The sequence below is a fragment of the Hyla sarda genome, chromosome 6, assembly GCF_029499605.1.
Source record: "Hyla sarda isolate aHylSar1 chromosome 6, aHylSar1.hap1, whole genome shotgun sequence".
NCBI lineage: Eukaryota > Metazoa > Chordata > Amphibia > Anura > Hylidae > Hyla > Hyla sarda.
In genome coordinates this window covers 285,588,191-285,611,837 of record NC_079194.1, presented here as the reverse complement: position 1 = coordinate 285,611,837, position 23,647 = coordinate 285,588,191, and the positions used below count along the sequence as shown (strand labels likewise).

Sequence of the window (23,647 nt, the reverse complement as noted above, 5' to 3'; positions counted from 1 at the left end):
TTTCCTCTGTAGTATTCAGCAGCTAATAAGTACAGGAAGGATTAAGATTTTTTTATAGAAGTAATTTACAAATATGTTTAACTTTCTGCCACCAGTTGATTTAAAAGAAAAAAGGTTTTCACCGGAGTACCCCTTTAAATGGAACTCTATCAAAAGAACATGTTAAGGATATGTTCACACGCTCTTTGTTTTTGCGGGTTTTCTGCTGCGTATTTGAAAGGGGGGGGGGCTCTTCTCGGCTGTCCACATCAGATTTTCCACGGAGGAATTTACGCTGCGGAAAATCCGCCGCAAGCCCCATTGAGGTCAGTAGGCACTGCGGCGGATTTTCCGCAGTGTAAATTCCACCACGGACAATCTGCTATGGACAGCCGAGAAGAGCCCGCCCCTTTCAAATACACAGCGGAGAACCCGCAAATACAAAGAGCGTGTGAACGCACCCTTAAGGAGTGCATTTTTATATATTTTTTATTTAATCAACTTGTTAAACAGAAAGAATCAACCAGAAAGTTAAACAGATTTGTAAATGACTTCTATTAAAAAATCGTAATCCTTCCAGTACTAATCAGCTGCTGTATGCTCCACAGGAAGTTATTTTCTTTTTGAATTTCCTTTCTGTCTTACCACAGTGCTCTCTGCTGACACCTCTGTCCATGTCAGGAACTGTCCAGAGCAGGAGAGGTTTGCTAGGGGGATTTGCTTCTACTCTGGACAGTTCCTGACATGGCCAGAGGTGCACTGGGGTTCAGACAGAAAGGAAATTCAAAAAGAAAAGAACTTCCTGTGGAGCATACAGCAGCTGATAAGTACTGGAAGGATTAAGATTTTTTTTTAATAGAAGTAATTTACAAATCTGTTTAACTTTCTGGCACCAGTTGATTAAAAAAAATGTTTTCCAGTGGAGTACCCCTTTAAATATATAGAGGTGCTAGAATGTACTACGATCATGTGATATACTCTGGAATTAATTCTTTCCCTCTGGTGTGTCAAATGCAAGTATTATAGGGAAAACAATTACTGGTGCATGTTCCGGGGGCTGTATAGCGGGGGGGGGGGCCACATTGACTCCTCCTCTGTCTGACATCACTCTGCAGATATTGGCTGAAACTCTTCTTTGCAGACTTTTTTGTCTGCCTGCCTCATGTTCACACTGAGGAATTGACCAGGAATCAGACGAGAAATTCAGGAGGAGGATCAGGAAATGCTGTGAGAAATTTCAGCCACTTTGGGGCAGCATTAATTCTCCATCAATTCCGGATCACTTTTGCGTCAGTCCGAGTCAATTCCATTTCAAGCTCATTTCGGCAGGAAAAAAGTCCCATTGACTTCAATGGGCTTTTACCTGCAGATTCCACCAGAAGAATGAACAATGAACATGATAAATATTCTGCATCAGAATTTTACCCACGGAAATTGTTTAGTGTGGACAGAGCAGCGGAAAGACCATTAAAGTCAATAGAACTTTCATTTAAGGTGAAATTGGAGCTGAATACTGGTGCAGCATTACGCAAGTAAATTCCTTGTCAATTCCTAAATGTGAACAAAGGAGCCGAAATAGTAAATGGCGGGACGGGACCCCTAAGCCCCACGCGTTCCGTCACCGTTTGTGACTTCCCCTGAGGAAGTCACAAACGGTGACGGAATGCGTGGGGCTTAGGGGTCCCGTCCCGCCATTTACTATTTCGGCTCCTTTGTTCTGTGGTTGCTATGCACTGGTGATATGAATTTATTTTTTTCTTTGCACATTGTGTATTTCATTTCATTTGGTGTTAAGATTATTTGATTTGGTGATAAGATTAATGTTGCATGTGTATTATCTTATCAGTTAGCACCACTACTTGAGCCATTATATCGTATCACAGAGGGACGGGACTTTGGTGAGAAGGGGGTTCATGGCCCCTCTCCCATGTTGTAGAGGTTGCTCGATTGAGAGCTTTTTAAGTGATTTTAGCCCTTTTTGTCTTTTTTGCAATTTTTATGTGATACCTAATAAAATTTGTTATATATATGAAAATTGATCTTGTGGTGTGCACTCTTTACAGTAATCCTTACCCTTGTATAGCAAGTTTCTTGCTTACTGAGCAGTAGCACCCATTGTATGATTTGGTGAGCCCCCCTCTTTTTGTACTAATTTTAATTATTTCTGTCATCATCTGAAGCCATACAGGGGAGAACTTCCTCCCTCACTCTGCTACACACAGGCCAGAGCAATTCAGTGTGAGATGAGCGATGATTGGTTAAGGCTGCACACACCCCTCATCACTTCCTGATTTTGAATTTCTGCCAGACCAGCAGGAGTCCAAAGTCTGTGCAAAGGAAAATGTAAAAATATGCTCTGGACAAGTAGGGAGACACCTAGTGGCAGCTATTTTAAACACAAATAAAACATAGAAAACTTTATATATTTTTTTTAAAAACAAAGTACATTAGAAATATTTTTTATTTACCATAAGGAGTGCATTAGCAATTTTTTTTTATGAGAGTGTCCATTTAACTGTATTTTATTTTTTTTAGACAATATTTCTCCATTAAGAATCGTAAACATTCTATCCATGTTAGTCTTTCTTTGGTCTGTTAGGGAATCTTTTAGCAAGTTTATAGTCTATGTAAGTGCTCAGACAGGACCATAATATGAACCTTGATAGGATAATAATAACAAGCAAAAATACCAGGATTCCTGACTCCATCTTTAAATATAATTCAGAAGTAAAGTGACTTTTTTTTTTTCAGAAAGATTTCATACTTCCAAGAGGGGAAAAAGTATTGCCTTCACGTGCAGACCAGCTCTGAATTTTTGGACGCTCCGTCAGCTCCAGTAAGCATCACGTGCACTTTTCACAGAGAAGATCTTCAGTTCCACAATTGCCCAATCAAATTGTCCTCCTCAATCCAATAAAGCTCTAAAAAAAAAAAAAAGATTAAATGCATTGTAAGACTATTCCATCAATCAGTGGGTCAGAGGTGTCATTTAAAGGGGTACTCCGCCCCTAGACATCTTATCCCCTATCCAAAGGATAGGGGATAAGATGTCAGATCGCCGGGGTCCCGCTGCTGGGGACCCCGGGGATCTCTGCTGCAGCACCCCGCTATCATTGCTGCGCAGAGCGAGATCGCTCTGCACGTAATGATGGGCAATACAGGGGCCGGAGCATCGTTACGTCACGGCTCCGCCCCTCATGACATCACGGCCCGCCCCCGTCAATACAAGTCTATGGGAAGGGGGCGTGGTGGTCGTCACGCCCCCTGCCATAGACTTGCATTAAGGGTGCATGAGGGGCGGATCCATGACGTCACACTGCTCCGGCCCCTGTATCGCCCGTCATTACGCACAGAGTGAACTCTCTCTGTGCAGTAATGATGGCGGGGTGCTGCAGCGGCGATCCCCGGGGTCCCCAGCAGCGTGACCGCGGCGATCTGACATCTTATCCCCTATCCTTTGGATAGGGGATAGGATGCAAGGGGCAGAGTACCCCTTTAAAGGGGTACTCCACTGCCCCAGCATTCGGAACATTTTGTTCCGAATGCTCAGTGCGGGCTGCGGTGGTCATAACGTCACGGCCACGCCACTCGTGACATCACACCATACCATGCCCCCTCAATGAAAGCCTATGGGAGGGGGCGTGATGGCTGCCACACCCCCTCCCATAGACTTGCATTGAGGAGACGTGGTGTGACATCATGAGGGGCGCCATTTTATGCTAGGGACGTTAGGGACCCACTACTTACAGGTGGCCATGACGTGGCTAGTGGGCTTGCACTTCATGATCATAAAGTACACTAACGACCTGTTAGTTTAATAAATGTTGCTGTGAAGCCTTAGATCATTGTGCATGTTGTGGATGTGCGACCATGTCTGTTTTCTCTATTTGAATTCCCATTGTGTTTTCTATCCCCCTCTCTTTTTTTGTTGTTTTTACTTGGTCTGCACTCTGCCCCTCCCCCTCAGCCCAGCCTTATATAAATTAGCAGGAAGCTGCACAGGGCCCCTTCCTTTCTGGCAGCCTCCCGGTCTGACTGGGAGCACATGATAAGTGACCTTTCACACCTTGTTCACTCTGGTGCGTCTATTGCTGCTGTGGCACCGTGACTATGGGGACACGCGGCCAGTGGGTTGTTCCCCCTGTGGGCACTGGTGTTGCAGCGGTGGTGGTCACCGCCCAGTGCTACGCTATTTTATGCTAGGGACGTTAGGGACCCACTATTTACCGGTGGCCATGGCGTGGCGAGTGGGCTTGCACTGATCATAAAGTACACTAACGATCTGTTAGTTTAATACATTTTGCTGAGAATCATAAGATCCTTGTGCATGTTGTGGATGTGCGACCAAGTCGGTTTTCTCTAGTTGTATGTATATATATATATATACAGAGGTCCCTCAAGTTACAATATTAATTGGTTCCAGGATGACCATTGTATGTTGAAACCATTGTATGTTGAGACCAGAACTCTATGGAAACCTGGTAATTGGTTCTAAAGGCACCAAAATGTCATCCAAAAATAGGAAAAAGTGAGGAATAAAGAAAAATAAGTAGATAACTAATATAGATAAAGCAAATCCTTATATATAAAAGTAAGAAAGATCTGCTGGGAGCTGTAAATCACTGTCCATGTCAGTGTTTCCCAAGCAGGGTGCCCCCAGCTGTCGCAAAACTACAACTCCCAGCATGCCCGGACAGCCTTTGGCTGTCCGGGCATGCTGGGAGTTGTAGTTTTGCAACAGCTGGGGGCACCCTGCTTGGGAAACACTGGTCTATGTAGAGGACAGGAGCTTCTTCGGGGTCCTGTACAGTACACGCAGTACTGTAACATGGAGTAAAGTAACATGGAGTCGCCCTCACCTGGTGTCCAATGAGCAGGTAACCCTGGGACAGGTAAAGAGTACAGAACATGTAATACCTCCCTGTACTGTACCAGTGAATGCCCATTCTGATTGGTCAGTTCTTCCAGCCATTGACACGTTTCACAGATCTGGACTGTCCATAACATTTTATGTTGAGTCTGGTTTCAACTTACAATGGTCCAGAAAAGACCATTGTATGTTGAAACTATTGTATGTTGAGGCCATTGTAAGTTGAGGGATCACTGTATATATATATATATATATATATATATATATATATCTACACTGCTCAAAAAAATAAAGTGAACCCTAAGATAACACATCCTAGATCTGAATGAATGAACTAAGCGTATGAAATACTTTCTTCTTTACATAGTTGAATGCGCTGACAACAAAATCACACAAAAATGATCAATGGAAATCAAATGTATCAACCCATGGAGGTCTGGATATGGAGTCACACTCAAAATCACAGTGGAAAACCCCACTACAGGCTGATCCAACTTTATGTAATGTCCTTAAAACAAGTTAAAATGAGGCTCAGTAGTGTGTGTGGCCTCCACGTGCCCGTATGACCTCCCTACCACACCTGGGCATGCTCCTGATGAGGTGGAGGATGGTCTCCTGAGGGATGTTGTAATGTCCCAGTACAGGACATGATCCTGCACTACACTTAGGCCCTGTCAGGTTGAGTCCCTCAGTGACAGTGTCTCCCCTGCTGTTACTTTAATGCTATTTATTGTACATTACTGTATGTATAGTCAGTATACTAATGTATAGACAGTATAAAGGACCTTTGGAGGACTAATGTAATTGTCTAAAGGACCTGTGAGATGTTACATGATATGTTCACATGATGTTGTCACATGTTACCCAGAGAGCACCAGCTTAACACTTGACCCGCAGCTTGACCTAAGGGCTTCTAGTTCAGCCCCCTTTATAAAGAAGAGAGGTGCTGTAATCTGCCTCTTTTGCTGCTGAGGAACAGAGAGACCAGATGTCTCAGTGCTAGTGTCCAGCTACCTGGAAGGCCTTAAATCTACAGTCACATCCAGTAAGTCAAGTCTATGTCTGCTGTCACTACCTACAGTCCAGTCAAGCCTAAAGTCACTTATCTAAAGTCTATTACAAGTACAATTAGTCCCAGCAAGCTGCGAGGTCCTTCTGTGTTCCTGGCCACCTCTCTGGGATTCTGGCCTCCGTTAAACCATAACCTGGTTGTGGACTCTCATTTCACTGCCTAGCCATTGGGATAGCGGAGATATCATTTGGGTGGTTCCCGATACCCAAAAACCACTTAAGCGCCACGAACATTAGGGGTTAAAACACCTTGCCCCTGGGGTTAATACCATCTGCCCCATCCACCTACACTGCTACACCCCATGGTCCCGCCATTCACCGTGGCTCACCACAATTCCCTCCCAGACCTGGACTTAAGCATCCGCCAACTCCTGGACAGTCTGTGGTGCAATGTGACATTGGTGGATTGAGCGAGACATGATGTCCCAGATGTGCTCAATGGGATTCAGGTCTGGGGAACGGCAGCCGGTCCATAGCATCAATGCCTTCCTCTCAGGAACTGCTGACACACTCCAGCCACATGAGGTCTAGCATTGTCTTGCATTAGGAGGAACCCAGGGCCAACCGCACCAGCATATGGTCTCACAAGGGGTCTGAGGATCTCATCTCGATATCTAATGGCAGTCAGGCTACCTCTGGCAAGCACATGGAGGGCTGTGTGGCCCCCCCAAAGAAATGCCACCCCACACCATTACTGACCCACCGCCAAACTGGTCATGCTGGAGGATGTTGCAGGCAGTAGAACGTTCTACACGGCGTCTCCAGACTCTGTCACGTCTGTCACATGTGCTCAGTATGAACCTACTTTCATCTGTAAAGAGCACAGGATGCCAGTGGCAAATTTGCCAATCTTGGCGTTCTCTGGAAAATGCCAAACATCCTGCATGGTGTTGGGCTGTAAGCACAACCCCCACCTGTGGACCATGGGCCCTCATACCACCCTCATGGAGTCTGTTTCTGACCATTTGAGTGGACACATGCACATTTGTGGCCTGCTGGAGGTCATTTTGCAGGGCTCTGGCAGTGCTCTTCCTGCTCCTCCTTGCACAAAGGCGGAGGTAGTGGTCCTGCTGCTGGGTTGTTGTCCTCCTACGGCCTCCTCCACGTCTCCTGATGTACTGGCCTGTCTTCTGGCAGCGCCTCCTTGCTCTGGACACTACAATAACAGACAGAGCAAACCTTCTTGCCACAGCTCTCATTGATGTGCCATCCTGGATGAGCTGCACTACCTGAGCCACTTGTGTGGGTTGTAGACTCCGTCTCATGCTACCACTAGAGTGAAGGCACCGCCAGCATTCAAAAGTGACCAAAACATCAGCCAGAAAGCATAGGAACTGATAAGTGGTCTGTGGTCACCACCTACAGAACCACTCTTTTATTTCCACCTGTTGTCTGTTCCATTTGCACAACAGCATGTGAAATTGATTGTCAATCAGTGTTCTTCCTGAGTGGACAGTGGGATTTCACAGAAGTGTCATTGACTTGGAGTTACATTGTGTTGTTTAAGTGTTCCCTCTATTTTTTTGAGCAGTGTATATATAGATCCCCGCAGGCCGCACCCAGCGTTCGGAACAAAATGTTCCGAATGCTGAGGCAGTGGAGTACCTCTTTAAAGCCTCTTTATGTGACAAAGACCCCCTATTGCAGAGGGACCAATTGTCACCGCAACCTCTGCAGGGGCATAGCTAGAGTCCTTTGCATCCCCATCCCCCCATGTCACAGCGCTAAGAGGATATGTATATATATATATATATATATATATATATATATATATATATATCCACTATACCAAGGTCAATATTACCAATGGTACCAGTATACAAGGGACAAATAATACTGCTGCACCATGACATCATATCACTACCGCATAATATATATAAAGAATACCACCATGCTTTTATTGAATTTAGGGGTACTCTGGCTTTATACATCCCTGTGCCGGGCGCTGCCTCAGAGACGGGGATGTGACGTCACGGGGGTTGACGTCACTGGGGGGGGGGGCTGACATCACTAGGGGGCGTGGCCGTGATGTCACGTCCCCGTCTCAGAGGCAGCGCCCGGCACAGAAAGCCGGGGGCTGCACAGTGATTGTGGAGGTCCCCAGTGGTGGGACCCTGCAATCATACATCTTATCCCCTATCCCCCTTTAAATCCACTGTACAAAGGCCAATATGCCTCCCTTCAATACTGTGACCCATATAGAGATATATAGCAGCTCTACACAGGTTCTGCAGGTCAGTTACATCCAATGACTCACAGGGCATCTTCTCTGATCAGTCATTGACTTTTTCCTTTTCCTTCCCCTGCCCGAGCCATCATGAAGACTTCTCCTGGCCATGTGTATCTGCCAGACAAAGATGTCAGGCTCCTCGCTCCAGCACCTCCTTACACCTATACAAATTCCCCATCTATTTTGCACCTCACAGTAATATTACCCCTTCAGTTTCCCCATATAGTAGTTAGGCCCACGTACTGTAGTTAGTGTTGCCCTGTGGCCACATATAGTATTTATGGCCCCTCTGTGTCCCCCTATAGTAGACAGGTCCCCTCTGTGCTTCCATATAGCAGTGAGGCCACCTATGTGCCACCTTGTTCACACGGCCAAATTCTTGTCCACATGGGAAACACGTACAGACGTTTGGCAAAAAGCAGGGTGTAGGCCGAAAATGGGGCTATGACCGCTAGGAAATGAGCTGTCTTCATGCGCTGAGGAAATTCCTCCTTGAAAACAATTTCCGTGTAAAAATTTTCTGCTGGATTCCGCTCCGAAATTGTGAAAACATAGCCTTACAGTAATTAGGCCTCTCTGTGTAAACATGCAGTAGTTAGGCCTCTCTGTGCCCCAATTAGTAGTTAGCCTTCCTTTGTGCCCCCATTTAATTATCTTTGTTGCCCACCTCTGCACCCTCGCCAGTTCAGCCATGTCCTTCTTACTGTATATACAGGGACACAATACTCCATATGTGGTCTGACTAATTATTTATACAGAGGTAAAACTATTAGGGGGGGGGGGGGACATTTATCAAAGTCTGTGCAGAGAAAAAGTGGAGCAGTTGCCAATAGCAACCAATTAGATCCCTTCTTTTTGATTTTTAAAAAGGCATCTGAAAAAGAAAAGAAGCAATCTGATTGGTGGCTATCAGGGCCGGTTCTGCCTATAGGCAAAATAGGCAGCTGCCTAGAGCGCCCTCTTGATGGAGGTGCCGCTTTGCCCGCTACAAGAAAGTTAGCATCCAGCTAGCATCTGAAGCACCTGCCGTTCATCCGAAGCAACTGCCCAGCCAGCACCTTGGTCGCACCTCCCTTCCCCCAGTACCATAATAATCTGCAGACTTCTGCCTGCTGGAGGGGCACAGTGCCACCTCCGAGGAAGACAGGCAGATCAGGTCCGTCCAGCATCCTGACATCGCTCGTACCTCCATACATCCGCCTCAACTCCCGCCCCATACCATAACCCCAGTAGTAAGGTGATTACATGGGATGGAGGTTTGTTACAGTGTGTCACCCCAGTAGTAAGGTGATTACATGGGATGGAGGTTTGTTACAGTGTGCCACCCCAGTAGTAAGGAGATTACATGGGTAGGGGGTTTATTAAAGTTTGTCACCCCAGTAATAGGGGATTACATGATGAGGAGGTTTGTTACAGTGTGTCACCCAGTAGTAAGGTGGGGAGTGTCAAAGGGCAGGGCCAATGGGCGGGGTCAAGGGGCGGCAAAAATCCTTTGCATCAGCCCTGGTTGCTATGAGCAACTGGCCAACTTTTCCTCTACACAGGGTTTGGTAAATGTCCCCCCCAATAGTTTTACCTCTGTATCAATCATTAGTCAGACCATATATGGAGTATTGTGTCCCTGTAAATCAGAAGGAAGGACATGGCTGAACTGGCGAGGGTGCAGAGGAGGGCAACAAAGATAATTAAAGTAGAAGTCCCTGTCACGAGCCTCTATGCCTCGCTTTGTTAGCCTTGGCAGCAGCTGCCTGGCACTGGACGCTAAGGTACTGTCCACCAGTACTCCTAAGTCTTTTTCAGTAAAAGTTTTACCTGACGTTTTATTATTTAGCCCATAATTGTACATGTTGTTTTTACGGCCGAAGTTCATAACCTTACACCTATCCACATTATACTTAATTTACCATATCTGTGCCCCGCGCGCCCAGCTTCCCCAGATCCCTGTCATTTTCCAGTTTTAGTTCCTCCTTTATGTTCTTATGGTTTCAAAGTCCAACTTTTGAATTGAACAAAATTTAGATTAGATCCCTTCATGGTCTTCCATATATATCTATTACTTATGGGCACTATAATGGGTACCCAACTTAGTAGCATCCAAATATAAAAGAAAATCCCATTGACAGTAATCATGAATCAGTACACCATAAAGATTTCTATTATTGGCTGTCACCCAGCATTTGTTACCTGTGCAGGAGATCAAAGCTGACCATTCAGGTAAGAAAAAATGGTCAGATCCTGCCGATTTGGATCAACAGCCTAATAATCTCATATTGTATTACAATTCTACATTTTCTTTAATATTTTCAGTCATTCTTGCCAATGTCAGGTGATGATGGTCACTTTGGTCAGAAATGTGTATATGGATTCAGTATAGCAGGTATGTCAGCATGAGGTAGAGTCAGGTAAACAGTAATAAAGATGGTACCCAGCACTCACCAATCTTGCAAAAGTGGAGATTTATTAAGCCATAACACGGTACAGGAGGGGACGCGTTTCGGTGTAGGAGCCTTCCTCAGCTGTGGAAGGCTCCTACACCGAAACATGTCCCTCTTGTACCGTGTTATGGCTTACTAAATCTCCACTTTTGCAAGATTGGTGAGTGCTGGGTACCATCTTTATTAAGTGAATATAGAATTCCCTCAAAGGAAAATAAAGGTGCTTCTAAAACTTAACTTTTACTAGTCAATATAAAATATACACCAAAATAATGTGGATACCAAAAAAGTGTACAGGAAAAATATAATATAAAGTAAATAATCAACACAGTCCACCTGGGGACAACTGCTGCCACTGACCACCATTCAGCGGTCAAAGATTATATTATTGGGGTCATTCATATACACCATTAGACCTATAGTCAATGGACTTTTACCATGAATCATCACACAATTATACACATGATTCTCAATCCTAACTCATAGACAACAATACACATGATTCCCGATCCCGACGCGTCTAGGTAAAAGACACCTGCTTCCTCAGGGGAAACACGATGGACCTGTGTAAATCATATAGATTGGATTTACAGAATTTATATAAAATGATGGACCCCTAATCCCATCAGAATAATATTGTTGGTAGTGCCGTTATGCCTATTCCCATACGTATGCACAAAATCCTCAACGGACCATGGAGAAGTATTCATTGGACCTAAAGAGAAATGGGGAAAGAGCAAAGAAAATATTGCCAATGTTCAGTAAATTAGGCTTACCCCATTGATGGCTTATAAGGTCCTTATATTCATTTAGTTTTTACTCACATGACCCCAGGGATAGAGCCTAAGTGACGGCGCTACCTGCAGTTAGATGTTACCAAAGGCAGACTTAGTATGCAGCAATAACAGTAACTCTGTTTTACCATCTTTATTAATGTGTATATCGAAAACCTGCAACCCCCCATTCAATGCGATGTATGAAATACAGTTAATGATGGTGGTCAAATTTGGCTTCTGAATGAAGACCCCATTCACTGCGACAGGTAACTATAAGCAATAAGATATACAGAAAATGAGTAAGACTTACAGGGTGCAGGCTCGTCCTAATTCGTTGCCTTCTCCATCGTTTTAGCTGCAGCTGAAAGTCAAGAAGATATGAGGAACACTATTCTAGACTTTATGCAAACTTCCCATGGTGCACCATAAAATGATTAGAGAAAATGAACTATAAGAGAGTCAACACAGCGAGAGTAATGTATCTGATATCACGTGTCACCTTGACACTTTCTCAGTACTCCAAGGTGAGAATTCTTGGTAGCACCGAGGCTTCAAAGGAAAAAAATGACCACCGAATGGACTGTAAGCATTTGGCAATGGCATGTTTCTTTTGCTCTGCTTTGTTTGTCTTCCTTTTATGCATTTGTTGCCTTTTTGAGCACTAATTTTCATTCTTCAGCTGCCCACACATACAAATGGACTCACAAACATAGACACACAAGGTTGAAACTCATTTTTGCTATTGCACTCCTTATGGTAAATAAAAAATCTTTCTAATGTACTTTGTTTAAAAAAAAATGTTTTCTATGTTTTGTGTTTAAAAAAGCTGCCACTAGATGTCTCCCTACTTGTCCAGAGCACATTTCCCCCCATCTCCTGCACATACTTTAGACTCCTGCTGGTCTGGCAGAAGTCCAAAATCAGAAAATGCTGGTGTTCAGCCCTAGCCAGTCATAGCTCATCTCACACTGAACTGCTCTGGGCTGTGTGTAGCAGAGTGAGGGAGGAAGTTCCCCCTGTATGGCTTCAGATGATGTCACGCCTGCTGGGGAACGCCCCTTCCCAGTCTGGGAATCTGACTGAGACTGAGCAGAAAATACAGAGCAATGTCAAGGTAGAAAACTAACAAATAATAAAAATAAAGGCAGGGGGTGGTTTATCATGATGGGGGCAGTGAACTGGGAGGATTATAAAATTTAACAAGATCATGAGAGGTACTCTTTAAGTTGTTGCGGGCTGGCTGGGCCATGTAGTTCCACAGCCGGCCATTCTGGTGAGCTCAAGGGGTCTCACTGGTGTACCCGTTTTCCTAGAAGGGGCTGGTCTGGGCGTTGCTTGAAGTGGCACTCCTGGTGTAGGTGTAAGGCATGATGGAAGTTGAGGTGGCCTTAGTGTTTTGAGGGTTTTGAGGCTTGAGACACTAAAAACAGGATTGTAGAAACTAAAGCCCACTCTTCTTTTCTTGATTCAGATAATAAAGTGAAAATACAGTCTTTTGGCACAATTTTGCCAAGTGGCAGTGTAATGTCCCAGTACATGTTCATGGTCCTATACTACCTGTAGGCTCTGTCAGGTTGAGTCCCTCAGTGACCTGGGGGCTCCCCTGCAGGGTCTCCCCCTATTGTCTCCCTGTTTGTTTAATAAATGTGTGTATTTTCCTTTAATGCTTAGACAGGAACCCTATGTCTAGATAGTCTCAAGGACCTGTGGAGGTCTCAAGGACCTGTGAGTGAGCCTGTCACATGTTATGTTATGCAGTTATATGATTTGTTGCAACATGTACTCCCAGAGAGCACCAGCTTAACCTATGACCCACAGCTTGACTGATGGGCTTTAGTCCAGCCCCCTCACTATATAAAGGGGTGGCCATCTTTAATTAGCTCTCTTAGCTTTACCACCGGCTGCTGAGAACAAGCCTTTGCTGAAGCAGCTACCAGAGATCTCAGGACCAGTGTTCAGCATCTGGAGACCACAAAGCTACAAGTCTCTCCAGTAAGTCTACAAGTCTATGTCTGCTGTCACTGAAGTTAGTCAAGTCCTGCACATAATCAAGTCAAGTTCTGCACATAGTCAAGTCAAGTCCTGTACATAGTCAAGTCCAGCACATAGTCAAGTCATGTCCGGCACATAGTCAAGTCATGTTCTGCACATAGTCAAGTCAAGTCCTGCACATAGTCAAGTCATGTTCTGCACATAGTCAAGTCATGTTCTGCACATAGTCAAGTCATGTTCTGCACATAGTCAAGTCATGTTCTGCACATAGTCAAGTCAAGTCCTGCACATAGTCAAGTCATGTTCTGCACATAGTCAAGTCATGTTCTGCACATAGTCAAGTCATGTTCTGCACATAGTCAAGTCATGTTCTGCACATAGTCAAGTCCGGCACATAGTCAAGTCATGTTCTGCACATAGTCAAGTCAAGTCTAATTACAAGTCAAAGTCACATGGGTTTCAGGAGAAATGTCCAGAAGGTGTGGGTGAGTCAAGGCCAGCTCCTTTAAATATGGCTATAACATTTTCCTCTCTACTGTCTTCTTCAGGAAACGCTTCCAATCCCAGCTTTAGCGCAGTAACCCTTTTCCTCCACCAGGTACCCCTTCTATGACATCCTGGTGGTTTCTAAAGCTGCACTTGACCCTTGTATTAAGATCTCTTCACTTAACCTGACTCACATCTGTCTCTCTTTACTGGTCGCCCTCACTATTCTATGGTAGACACATGCTTCTTACAGGCTCAGCTAAGCACAGCTTCTTTCCTGTCACACACTAGCACTAGGGTTGCCACCTTTCTTGCAAAAAAAAATACCGGCCATGCTAATTTACATAATTAATTATGTGGTGCCCCGGTACCGTACCTTGTACCATACCTTGTGTGCTAAGTCCCCAAAGTCAGAGTTCCTATGTACCGGTAGGATCCTCCTGGTGGGATAACCCCTTGTCACCTCTTCCTTCTTTAATTCTATTATGTTTGATGTGTATAAATTGTATATATTTTATTATGTGTATAGTACTTCCAGGACCTTAGGTCACATGATCATTAAGTCTAATGTTAAGTTAAGCTTAAGGACCTTACAGGGCACATGATGTGGTCACATGATGTACCATAATGCTTTGTGAAAGGACTGAGAGCTGGTGGGAACCAATAAGCTCTAAGCCTGCCCCTCTCCATATAAGGGAGCTGTTAACCAATCTCTCGCTGTCGGGATATGACAGCACAAATCTAAAGCTCAGCACAAATCTAAAGACAGGACTAGGCCTGAAGCCTATCAATGCTGCAACTTACTAACCGTGAGTTTACCAAATCTAAATCCCGTTAATCCTGCGTGACTGCTGGACCTAAACAATTCCCCTAAATCCAGCGGAACAGCGTAATTCCAGACTCAGAGCTTATATACTACAAGGTCCCAACCAACTGTGAGGAACTTACAGACCACTCTTCTGTATAGACCGTTTGCCGTTATCAATCTGCATAAAAGCTGCAGTGAAGTTATCTGCAGTTTACTAAACCTCCGGTTGTCGGCAATCCTTTATTCCTCCCTATCGTTCCTGGGACAGGTGGCGGTAGGATATATATAGAGGAAGAACCCGCACCGTGGCGTCGCGACAGTTAAGGGTTAATCCAACGCCCTTTCCTCACTGCACAGCTACACCACCTACACCCTACACCCCCAAGCTACCACAATTATATACAGTGTGTTGAGCCACGGGGGTGCGATGTAAGGTGTAGGGGCAGATGGTGTTGCCCAGGGGTAGATGGTGTTAACCCCTAAGTGTTTGTGATGCCAGGGCGTGGTTTGCCTATGTAACCACCTGAAGGTAATCCTGTTACTCCTAGGTTAGGCAGGGGTAAATAATAGTCCAAGGCCAGGTTAAGGTTAACCGTAGCTTTATTGAAGTTGAACAGGTATAACAGTCTGAATCCGGGTAGTAAAAACAGACATGGTCGCACATCCACAATTTTGTATTTTGATCTAATTGCTTCTCAGTATGATTTCAAAAACGAACAGGTTGCTAGTATACATTTTGATCAAAAGGTATAAGCCCACTCGCCACGTCATCCATAATTGTGGGTGTGCGGCCATGTCTGTTTTTTCTACCTGGATTCACAGGTCTAACAGTCTTTACAGGGTAGTAGGGTTCCCAGAGAGGTGACCAGTGACACAGGGGACCTCGCAGCTTGCTGGGACTTGCAGTGACTTGACAGACTCTAGCGCAGCCACGCTGACTATAACTGACTTGACTGAAGATAGTGACAGCCGACAGAGATGACTTGACTTATTGACTTGTGGCTGCAATTTAGGCTTGAGGCCTCCAGATTTGACTAACAATCATGTGACCATATCAAAGGTCCTTTACCCTTAATATATAACTAAGGCTGGGTTCACACTACGTTTTCCCCCATACGGGAGCGCATACGGCAGGGGGGAGCTAAAAGCTCGCGCTCCCGTATGTCACCGTATGCGCTCCCGTATGTCATTCATTTCAATGAGCCGACCGGAGTGAAACGTTCGGTCCGGTCGGCTCATTTTTGCACCGTATGCGCTTTTACAACCGGACCTAAAACTGTGGTCAACCACGGTTTTAGGTCCGGTTGTAAAAGCGCATACGGCGCAAAAATGAGCCGACCGGACCGAACGTTTCACTCCGGCCGGCTCATTGAAATGAATGACATACGGGAGCGCATACGGTGACAGACGGGAGCGCGAGATTTTAGCTCCCCCCTGCCGTATGCGCTCCCGTATGGGAGAAAACGTAGTGTGAACCCAGCCTTATACACATTATAGGGGGAACACTGCAGGTGAGCCCTGAGGACGTATAGGGACTCAACCAGATAGGACTGTAGGAGCATATCCCGTACTGGAACATCACACAGTATGCGTAACATCACAGGATACACATATGAGGGGGAAATTTTGTCTTGTTCTGGCCCCTATAACTTTTTTATTTCTCCTTATACGGGGCTGTATTAGGGCATATTTTTTGCGCAGCGATCTGTCGTTTTTAACAGTACCATTTTTGTTTTGATGTGACTTTTTGATCGTTTTTTTTTTTAAATTAAATTCAGGAGTTACAGTTAGTTACTAACTACAACTCCCAGCATGCCCTGATACAGCCTGTGGCTCAGCAGCTGCCCCAAATGAAAACTACAACTCCCAGCATGTTGGACTTTATAGTAGTATATAGTATAGTTCAGTGTTTCCCAACCAGGGGTGCCTCCAGCTGTTGCAAAACTACAACTTCCAGCATGTTGGACTATATAGTAGTATATATCATAGGTTAGTGTTTCCCAACCTGGGGTGCCTCCAGCTGTTGCAAAACTACAACTCCCAGCATGCCCGGACAGCCGTTGGCTGTCCGGGCATGCTAAGAGTTGTAGTTTTGCAACAGCTGGAGGCGCTCTGGTTGGGAAAAGCTGGTATAGGTTATGGTGCAACATTTTGGGAGTTGGAGGATTGGTTGGGTAAATACCGGCCATTGCATTGTATTTTTAATACAAAGATGCCATCAGGGTGGCCAAATTACCGGCCAGGTGGCAACCCTAACTAGCACTGAACAATGTTTGGGAGAAACTTATATATTGTCCATGTATCCATATATTATGGGAGATTTATCAAAACCTGTCCAGAGGAAAAGTTGCTGAGTTGCCCATAGCGACCAATCAGATTGTTTCTTTCATTTTTTAAGAGGCCTCTGATTGGTTGCTATGGGCAACTCAGCAACTTTTCCTCTGGACAGGTTTTGATAAATCTCCCCCAATGAACATATATTGAGTGAATCATTACTCTCCCACAATATTCACAAGCTAGGTCAACCACCATCCTGCATCAGTTTTATTGTTGATGAAGCTGTCAAGGATGGCATCTGGTTAGGCCTTAAACTGTAAGTGACTGCTGATGTATACTGCTGAGTGTCGACACAAGAAATAAACACCAGACAATAAGTTGCTATAAAACTCCTTTTCAGCAGGAAGTTAAGGAGCTGTCCCAAAGAGTTCTCAGAGTTCTGTTTATTATTATACGGAAGTACAGTGGTTTTAAAATTTGACAAAAAGGGGAGGTTAGTTATCAAGTCAGAATCGTCATGTTATATTTTGATTGGTTATTTGAGTATTGCATCTGTATATATTAGCATATTAAACATTCATTTCTTTCTTGGTCGTAGTTCACTTATGTTGCCATCCCCCTATGCTACCAGAAAATTCCGGATATATCTGCCCTTCTACTCAGTCTATATTTCTTCAAATATTTTGCCTCCCAACTTCTATCCTCTTCTTATCTGGCGCCTTCTGGCCTCATCCCAAGGTCTTCATCTTAGTCACAAGCAAACAGCAAGCTGAAATGTCTCGTAAGGAAAATAATTTTTTTATGCAGAATATTAGCATATATATCTATTTCTAATATATGTATATTGATCAGATTTCAAAATCATAAGGATCATCCTTATCAAATGCCACTGCCCATGATAGACTAAATGATATAGGGATAGGCCGATAAACAAAAGATGGACCAGTAGCAGTCATTACCTTGAAATGGATCGGAACTGGACCCGGTATCAGATGAATATCTGCCCCCTTCCTAATTAGGTATCCGGATCGAGAGAAGAAAATCACTCTGACACAAAGTTCAGCCAATAATACTTGGTTACAAGTGTTTTTATAGTCTGTAACAATGTGCCGTGTGCAAAGCTATACGTCATGAATAACTGTCCTCGTGATTGGTTTCTTCCATCTGCAGGCGTTCCTCATCCAATACGTGGGTCTTATCATCTTGGGTGTAGCTTTTTCTGGAGGCGCCATCTTATACACATTGTTTCAAACACAATGAGAGGGGGAGTGAGCTAGTGAGTGGCCATTTTAGCAAGCATGTTCTGAAATAGACATTTTACCTCATTCATTACAACCTGTTCAGCCAGATTTACTGTCTTAACCAGTTCCAACTAAGTCCTTTTTCAAAGTCCCAAAGTGCCCCACAAATCAGATGCGTTATTTTTTTTGCCAATTATCACCAGGGACAATGGCTTTTTAGGAACAAAAAATGTGAAGGCTGGTGTGTGACCAATAATGGGCGTTTCCTATAAATGTAACCCCACCCCCTAGGATCTCATCTAGTTATAATCCATCCAATGAAAGGCGTCTCAAGGACTATGATGTTTCCAAATGACCATTTCCCACTTTCCACCCATCTTGCTCCCAACAGCTCCCACAAGTGTCTATATGGCAGTCGCCCTGTTGCATATATCTGTCACTTTCCCGATTGTCCTTCCCCATATAGCGCGCCAGAATTTATGATACTTTGTATCTGAAAGCCTCGAAAGGAGGGGGGGGGGGAAGCCAAGAACACATTCTGCATGAAAATCCCGGGCTCTATTGGATTGTTATATTTAACAACTGTTCTCTCATTGTCACCATTGCATTTGTATTAAAATAATCAAATCAGCTTTATCTGAGATCTAAAAGGAGCCTATGGAGGGGACCCCATGCGTGCGATAATTTTTAACGTTCACAGTTGCTTTTTAAGCCATTAGTCCTGCTATTCTTGTAGACCCAGTGTGCCCCAACACACAGCCCTTGTAAAGTTTTACTGCCAGTGAATAGACTGGAATCCGGGCGTCATTAGGGATGAGAAATGAGGAATACATGGCTGTTCAGGGAGAATTTCACAGACGATTGATCACAGGCTGCTCCAGTGGCTTCTAACACCAGCTGCAAGGCTCGTGCGGGCCAACAGAACAAAGGCACAAAGCTCGCAGCTAAGAAAATGTTGACAGCTTGTTGGTTGTGGCAGAAACTAACTGTGTGAGGCTTGGCACAAAGGCCAGATCTGAGACGGCGAGCAGCTTGCGGAGGGGCATTATGAAGTGCGGAATCAAAATTTAGGCTTGGGTTTATTTATTTATTTTTTATTTTTTACAAATGAATTGAAAAACCTTAAAAGTTTCAAAAAGTTTCAAAAAGTTTCGCAAAAAAGTTGAATCGTCTTAACAATTCCATTCTTTGGTTATATCTGAATTTTTGGATGGCAAGTGTGTCTAGTTGGGAAAAGATATGGAGGGTGAAGGGAGCTCATTTTTATTTAGCCGTTGTTCTTAACCAGTGTTCCATCAGCTGTTGGAAAACTACAACTGCCAGCATGCCCGGACAGCCGGTGGCTGTCCGGGCATGCCGGCAGTTGTAGTTTTGCAACAGTTGGAGGGCCGCAGGTTGGACACCTAGGGGGAGATTTATTATAACCTGTCCAGAGGAAAAAGTTGCCGAGTTGCCCATAGCAACCAATCAGATCGCTTCTTTCATTTTTGAAAAAGGCCTCTGATAAATGAAAGAAGCGATCTGATTGGTTGCCGTGGGAAACTCAGCAACGTTTCCTCTGGACAGGTTTTGATAATTGTTTCCAGGTCACTCCAGGAGAAATGCAGTGTTTGGCTCGTCCACGTATGTCCGCCGTCCGTCATCTTGTCCCTTCGTTGCTGGCTATAAAAACTGATGATAGAACTGAACCCATTGTTGTGAATGGGACAGTTGACATTTATCAAGTTGGACCCCGGACGGATAGACAGGCCGGACAAGGGAACGCATCTTGCTGTGTTCCCCCCTCCGGCTGTCAGAAATAATGGATGCCAAATGCTAAATAACTGATGACAACTGATGCATGTTGTCATCAGTTGTAGCATCAGTTGCGCAGAGTTTTAGGCTGGGTTCACGCCGGACTCCGACCTAATATCATGCTTGAGTCCCTGTGATATGGTCACATGGTTATTAGTCACATGAAAATGGTTGTTAAATGTTAAAGTCACATGTTTTGTTACCCAGAGAGCACCAGGTGACCAGATGACCCGCAGCTAGCCTATGGGCTCCTTGCACAGCCCACCCCCCTTTATAAGGAAGGGAGGGGCTGCAATCTGTCTCTATATCATTCATTGCTCTTAGGTCCTGAGGTGAAGTCCAGTCCAGACGTCTCAGAGCCAGTGTCCAGCACATCTGGAGGCCTCAAGCCTAAATTACAGCCACAAGTCAGTAAGTCAAGTCATCTCTGTCTGCTGTCCCTATCTTCAGTCAAGTCAAGTCAATTATTGTCAGCGTGGCTGGGTTAAAGTCTGTCAAAGTCACTGCAAGTCCCAGCAAGCTGCGAGGTCCCCTGTGTTACGGGTCACCTCTCTGAGATCCTGGCCTAGCTGTAAAGACTGTATCATCTCTCTACCTGGCCTTGGACTATTATTTGCCCTGCCTAACCTAGAACTACAGTGCTACCTTCAGGTGGTTACATAGGCAAACCACGCCCTGGCATCACGAACACTTAAGGGGTTAACACCATCTACCCCTGGGGACACCATCAGCCCCTTCACCTCACATCGCACCCCGACACCACACTTGCATTGAGGGGGCATGGCCATGACGTCACAAGCCTCCGCTCCGCCTCGAACGTAATTCGGCACGGAGCAGAGTTCACTCCGTACACTGGATGTCAGGGGTGCCCCAGCCGAGATCGCGGGAGTCCCCAGCGGTGGGTCCCCCTCGATCAGACATCTTATCCCCTATTCTTTGGATAGTGGATAAGATGTCCAGGGGTGGAGTACCCCTTTAAAAGGACGCTGCTGCACCATGCGCATTTTCCATGGCGAAAATGTTCATACTTCGGGTATAATTCTGTCGGACTGCATTGCTGTCTATGAAACGGTGCTAGTCTGCATGGTCCTACCACTGACACCTGCTGCTCCGTTGGCTGAAGGTCCACCGTGTGAACAGGCCCTAAATAATTTTGTATGCAGAGTTGGTGTTTTTTTTCCACCTGAAAACTACCGCTATCTGCATTCATTGGGGGAGATTTATCAAAACCTGTCTAGAGAAAAAGTTGCTGAGTTGCCCATAGCAACCAATCAGATCACTTCCTTCATTTTCCAGAGGCCTTTTAAAAAATGAAAGAAGCGATCTGATTGGTTGCTATGGGCAACTCAGCAACTTTTCCTCTGAACAGGTTTTGATAAATCTTCCCCATTGTGTTCAAGGGGATCTGAGCCATAGTCCCCAATGTGAACTACACCACAGATTTTTTCTCCCAATGTGGACTGAATCTTGACTGTATTTTTTTTAATCAGATTTACTAATTTGGTGCACAGCAGCTAATAATCGCATGCGTTTTTGCCACAAAATACCCAAATTGCGGTAAAAATGGTGCATTTTACTGCGACGGTGCATAATTGTAGTAAAATGCGCCATTGTTAGAGAGATTTCGGCAAAAATCCAACGCAGTATTTAGCTGCGGTGCTGCTTATGATTCCCAGCGTGTGAACGCAGCCTTACAGTGATGGTGATGATTGATGATGAGATAATGATAATTGATGATGAAGATAATAATAATGACTGATTTTATGATGGGAGTGAGTATGATGATAATGATGATGATAATGACAATTTGTGATTTCGTCAATAATAAAGATAATATTAATGACTGATTATGTTATGGGAGCGATGATGAGGATCATTGTTGATGATGATGACAATTTGTGATTTCGTCAATAATGAAGATTATAGTAATGACTGATTATGTGATGGGAGCGATGATGATGATGATTATAATTGTTGATGATGATGATGATGATGATGATTTGTGAATTTGCCAATAATGAAGATAATAATAATGACTGATTTTGTGATGGGAGCAATGATGATGATGATTGTTGATGATGCTGATGATGATAATGACAATTTGTGATTTCATCAATAATAAAGATAATAGTAATGACTGATTATGTGATGGGAGCGATGATGATGATGATTATGATTGTTGATGATGATGATGATGATGATAATGATGATTTGTGAATTCGCCAATAATGAAGATAATAATAATGACTGATTTTGTGATGGGAGCGATGATGATGATGATGATTGTTGATGATGATGATGATAATGACAATTTGTGATTTCATCAATAATAAAGATAATAGTAATGACTGATTATGTGATGGGAGCGATGATGATGATGATTATGATTGTTGATGATGATGATGATAATGATGATTTGTGAATTCGCCAATAATGAAGATAATAATAATGACTGATTATGTGATGGGAGCGATGATGATGATGATTGATGATGATGATGATAATGATGATTTATGAATTCGCCAATAATGAAGATAATAACAATGACTGATTTTATGATGGGAGCACGGATGATGATGATGATAATGACAATTTGTGATTTCATCAATAATAAAGATAATATTAATGACTGATTATGTGATGGGAGCGATGATGATGATGATTGATGCGAACATCGAACAATGATGATGATGATTGATGACAAGCTGTTTGTGTTGATGAATGTGTCTTCCCTCATCCACCCCGTGTGACTGTGATTAATGATAATGATGCAGATGATGACGTTAATGAGGATGATGGCGGCTGAGCGTGATGCCCAATGATACTGATGATGTCTTGTTTCACTTGATGAACACGCGTCTTCTTTCAACCATACCAAGTAACCATGATTGATGAGAACTGATGAAGTTAATGATAATTGATGATAATGGTAATGATGATTATAATGATGCTTGATAACTGATAACAATACTGCGGATGATTGATAATAATTATAATAATGATGATGATTATGTTGTTGGTAATGATGATAATGCTGAGGAGTCTAAGTATAATGACAATAGATATTTATGGTGATTGACAATGATGATTGATAGTTATAATAAATATTTATAGTGATGACAATAATTGATGCTTATGGTGATGATGAAGGTAATGATTATTGATAATGGAAAGGATTGTTGATGATGATGATTAATAATTATAGTGATAAACATAGCCTAAGTATGAATAATTATGATGATAATAAATATTCATGGTGATGACTAGAGATGAGCGAACTTACAGAAAATTCGATTCGTCACGAACTTCTCGGCTCGGCAGTTGATGACTTTTCCTGCATAAATTAGTTCAGCTTTCAGGTGCTCCGGTGGGCTGGAAAAGATGGATACAGTCCTAGGAGACTCTTTCCTAGGACTGTATCCACCTTTTCCAGCCCACCGGAGCACCTGAAAGCTGAACTAATTTACGCAGGATAAGTCATCAACTGCCGAGCCGAGAAGTTCGTGACGAATCGAATTTACTGTAAGTTCGCTCATCTCTAGTGATGACAATAATTGATGATTATGGCGAAGATGATGATGAAAATGATTCCTGATAATGAAAATGATTGTTGATGATAATGATTGATAATTATGATGGCGAACATAGCCCGACTATGATTAATGATAATTTATAATGATAATAGATA

At 43.8% G+C, this 23,647-nt stretch overlaps 1 protein-coding gene and 2 long non-coding RNA genes across 6 annotated transcripts in view; 1 reads left to right on the top strand and 2 right to left on the bottom strand.

Moving 5' to 3' along the window:
* LOC130277184 (uncharacterized) overlaps nucleotides 1-2,869 on the top strand; it is a 118,508-nt gene extending 115,639 nt beyond the window's left edge. For all 4 annotated transcript variants that reach the window (XR_008845387.1, XR_008845386.1, XR_008845389.1 and 1 more), the window contains one exon: nucleotides 2,731-2,869. This is a non-coding gene — a long non-coding RNA (uncharacterized LOC130277184). The remainder of the gene's footprint in view (nucleotides 1-2,730) is intronic.
* On the bottom strand, nucleotides 2,472-2,723 carry SMIM38 (small integral membrane protein 38). The gene has a single exon (XM_056527582.1). The coding sequence runs from the start codon at nucleotides 2,685-2,687 to the stop codon at nucleotides 2,556-2,558; it is 132 nt and encodes a 43-aa protein (XP_056383557.1). The 5' UTR covers nucleotides 2,688-2,723; the 3' UTR covers nucleotides 2,472-2,555.
* LOC130277185 (uncharacterized) lies at nucleotides 2,763-14,313 on the bottom strand. Its single transcript, XR_008845390.1, has 3 exons — nucleotides 14,228-14,313; nucleotides 11,672-11,722; nucleotides 2,763-2,900 (listed from the first exon to the last, which is right to left on the bottom strand). It is a non-coding gene; the product is annotated as an uncharacterized LOC130277185 (long non-coding RNA).
* Nucleotides 14,314-23,647: the final 9,334 nt, after the last annotated feature.

Excerpts from the sequence above, each read along its gene's own strand:
- SMIM38 (XM_056527582.1), bottom strand. The coding sequence starts at position 2,687 with ATGGAGTCAGGAATCCTGGTATTTTTGCTTGTTATTATTATCCTATCA.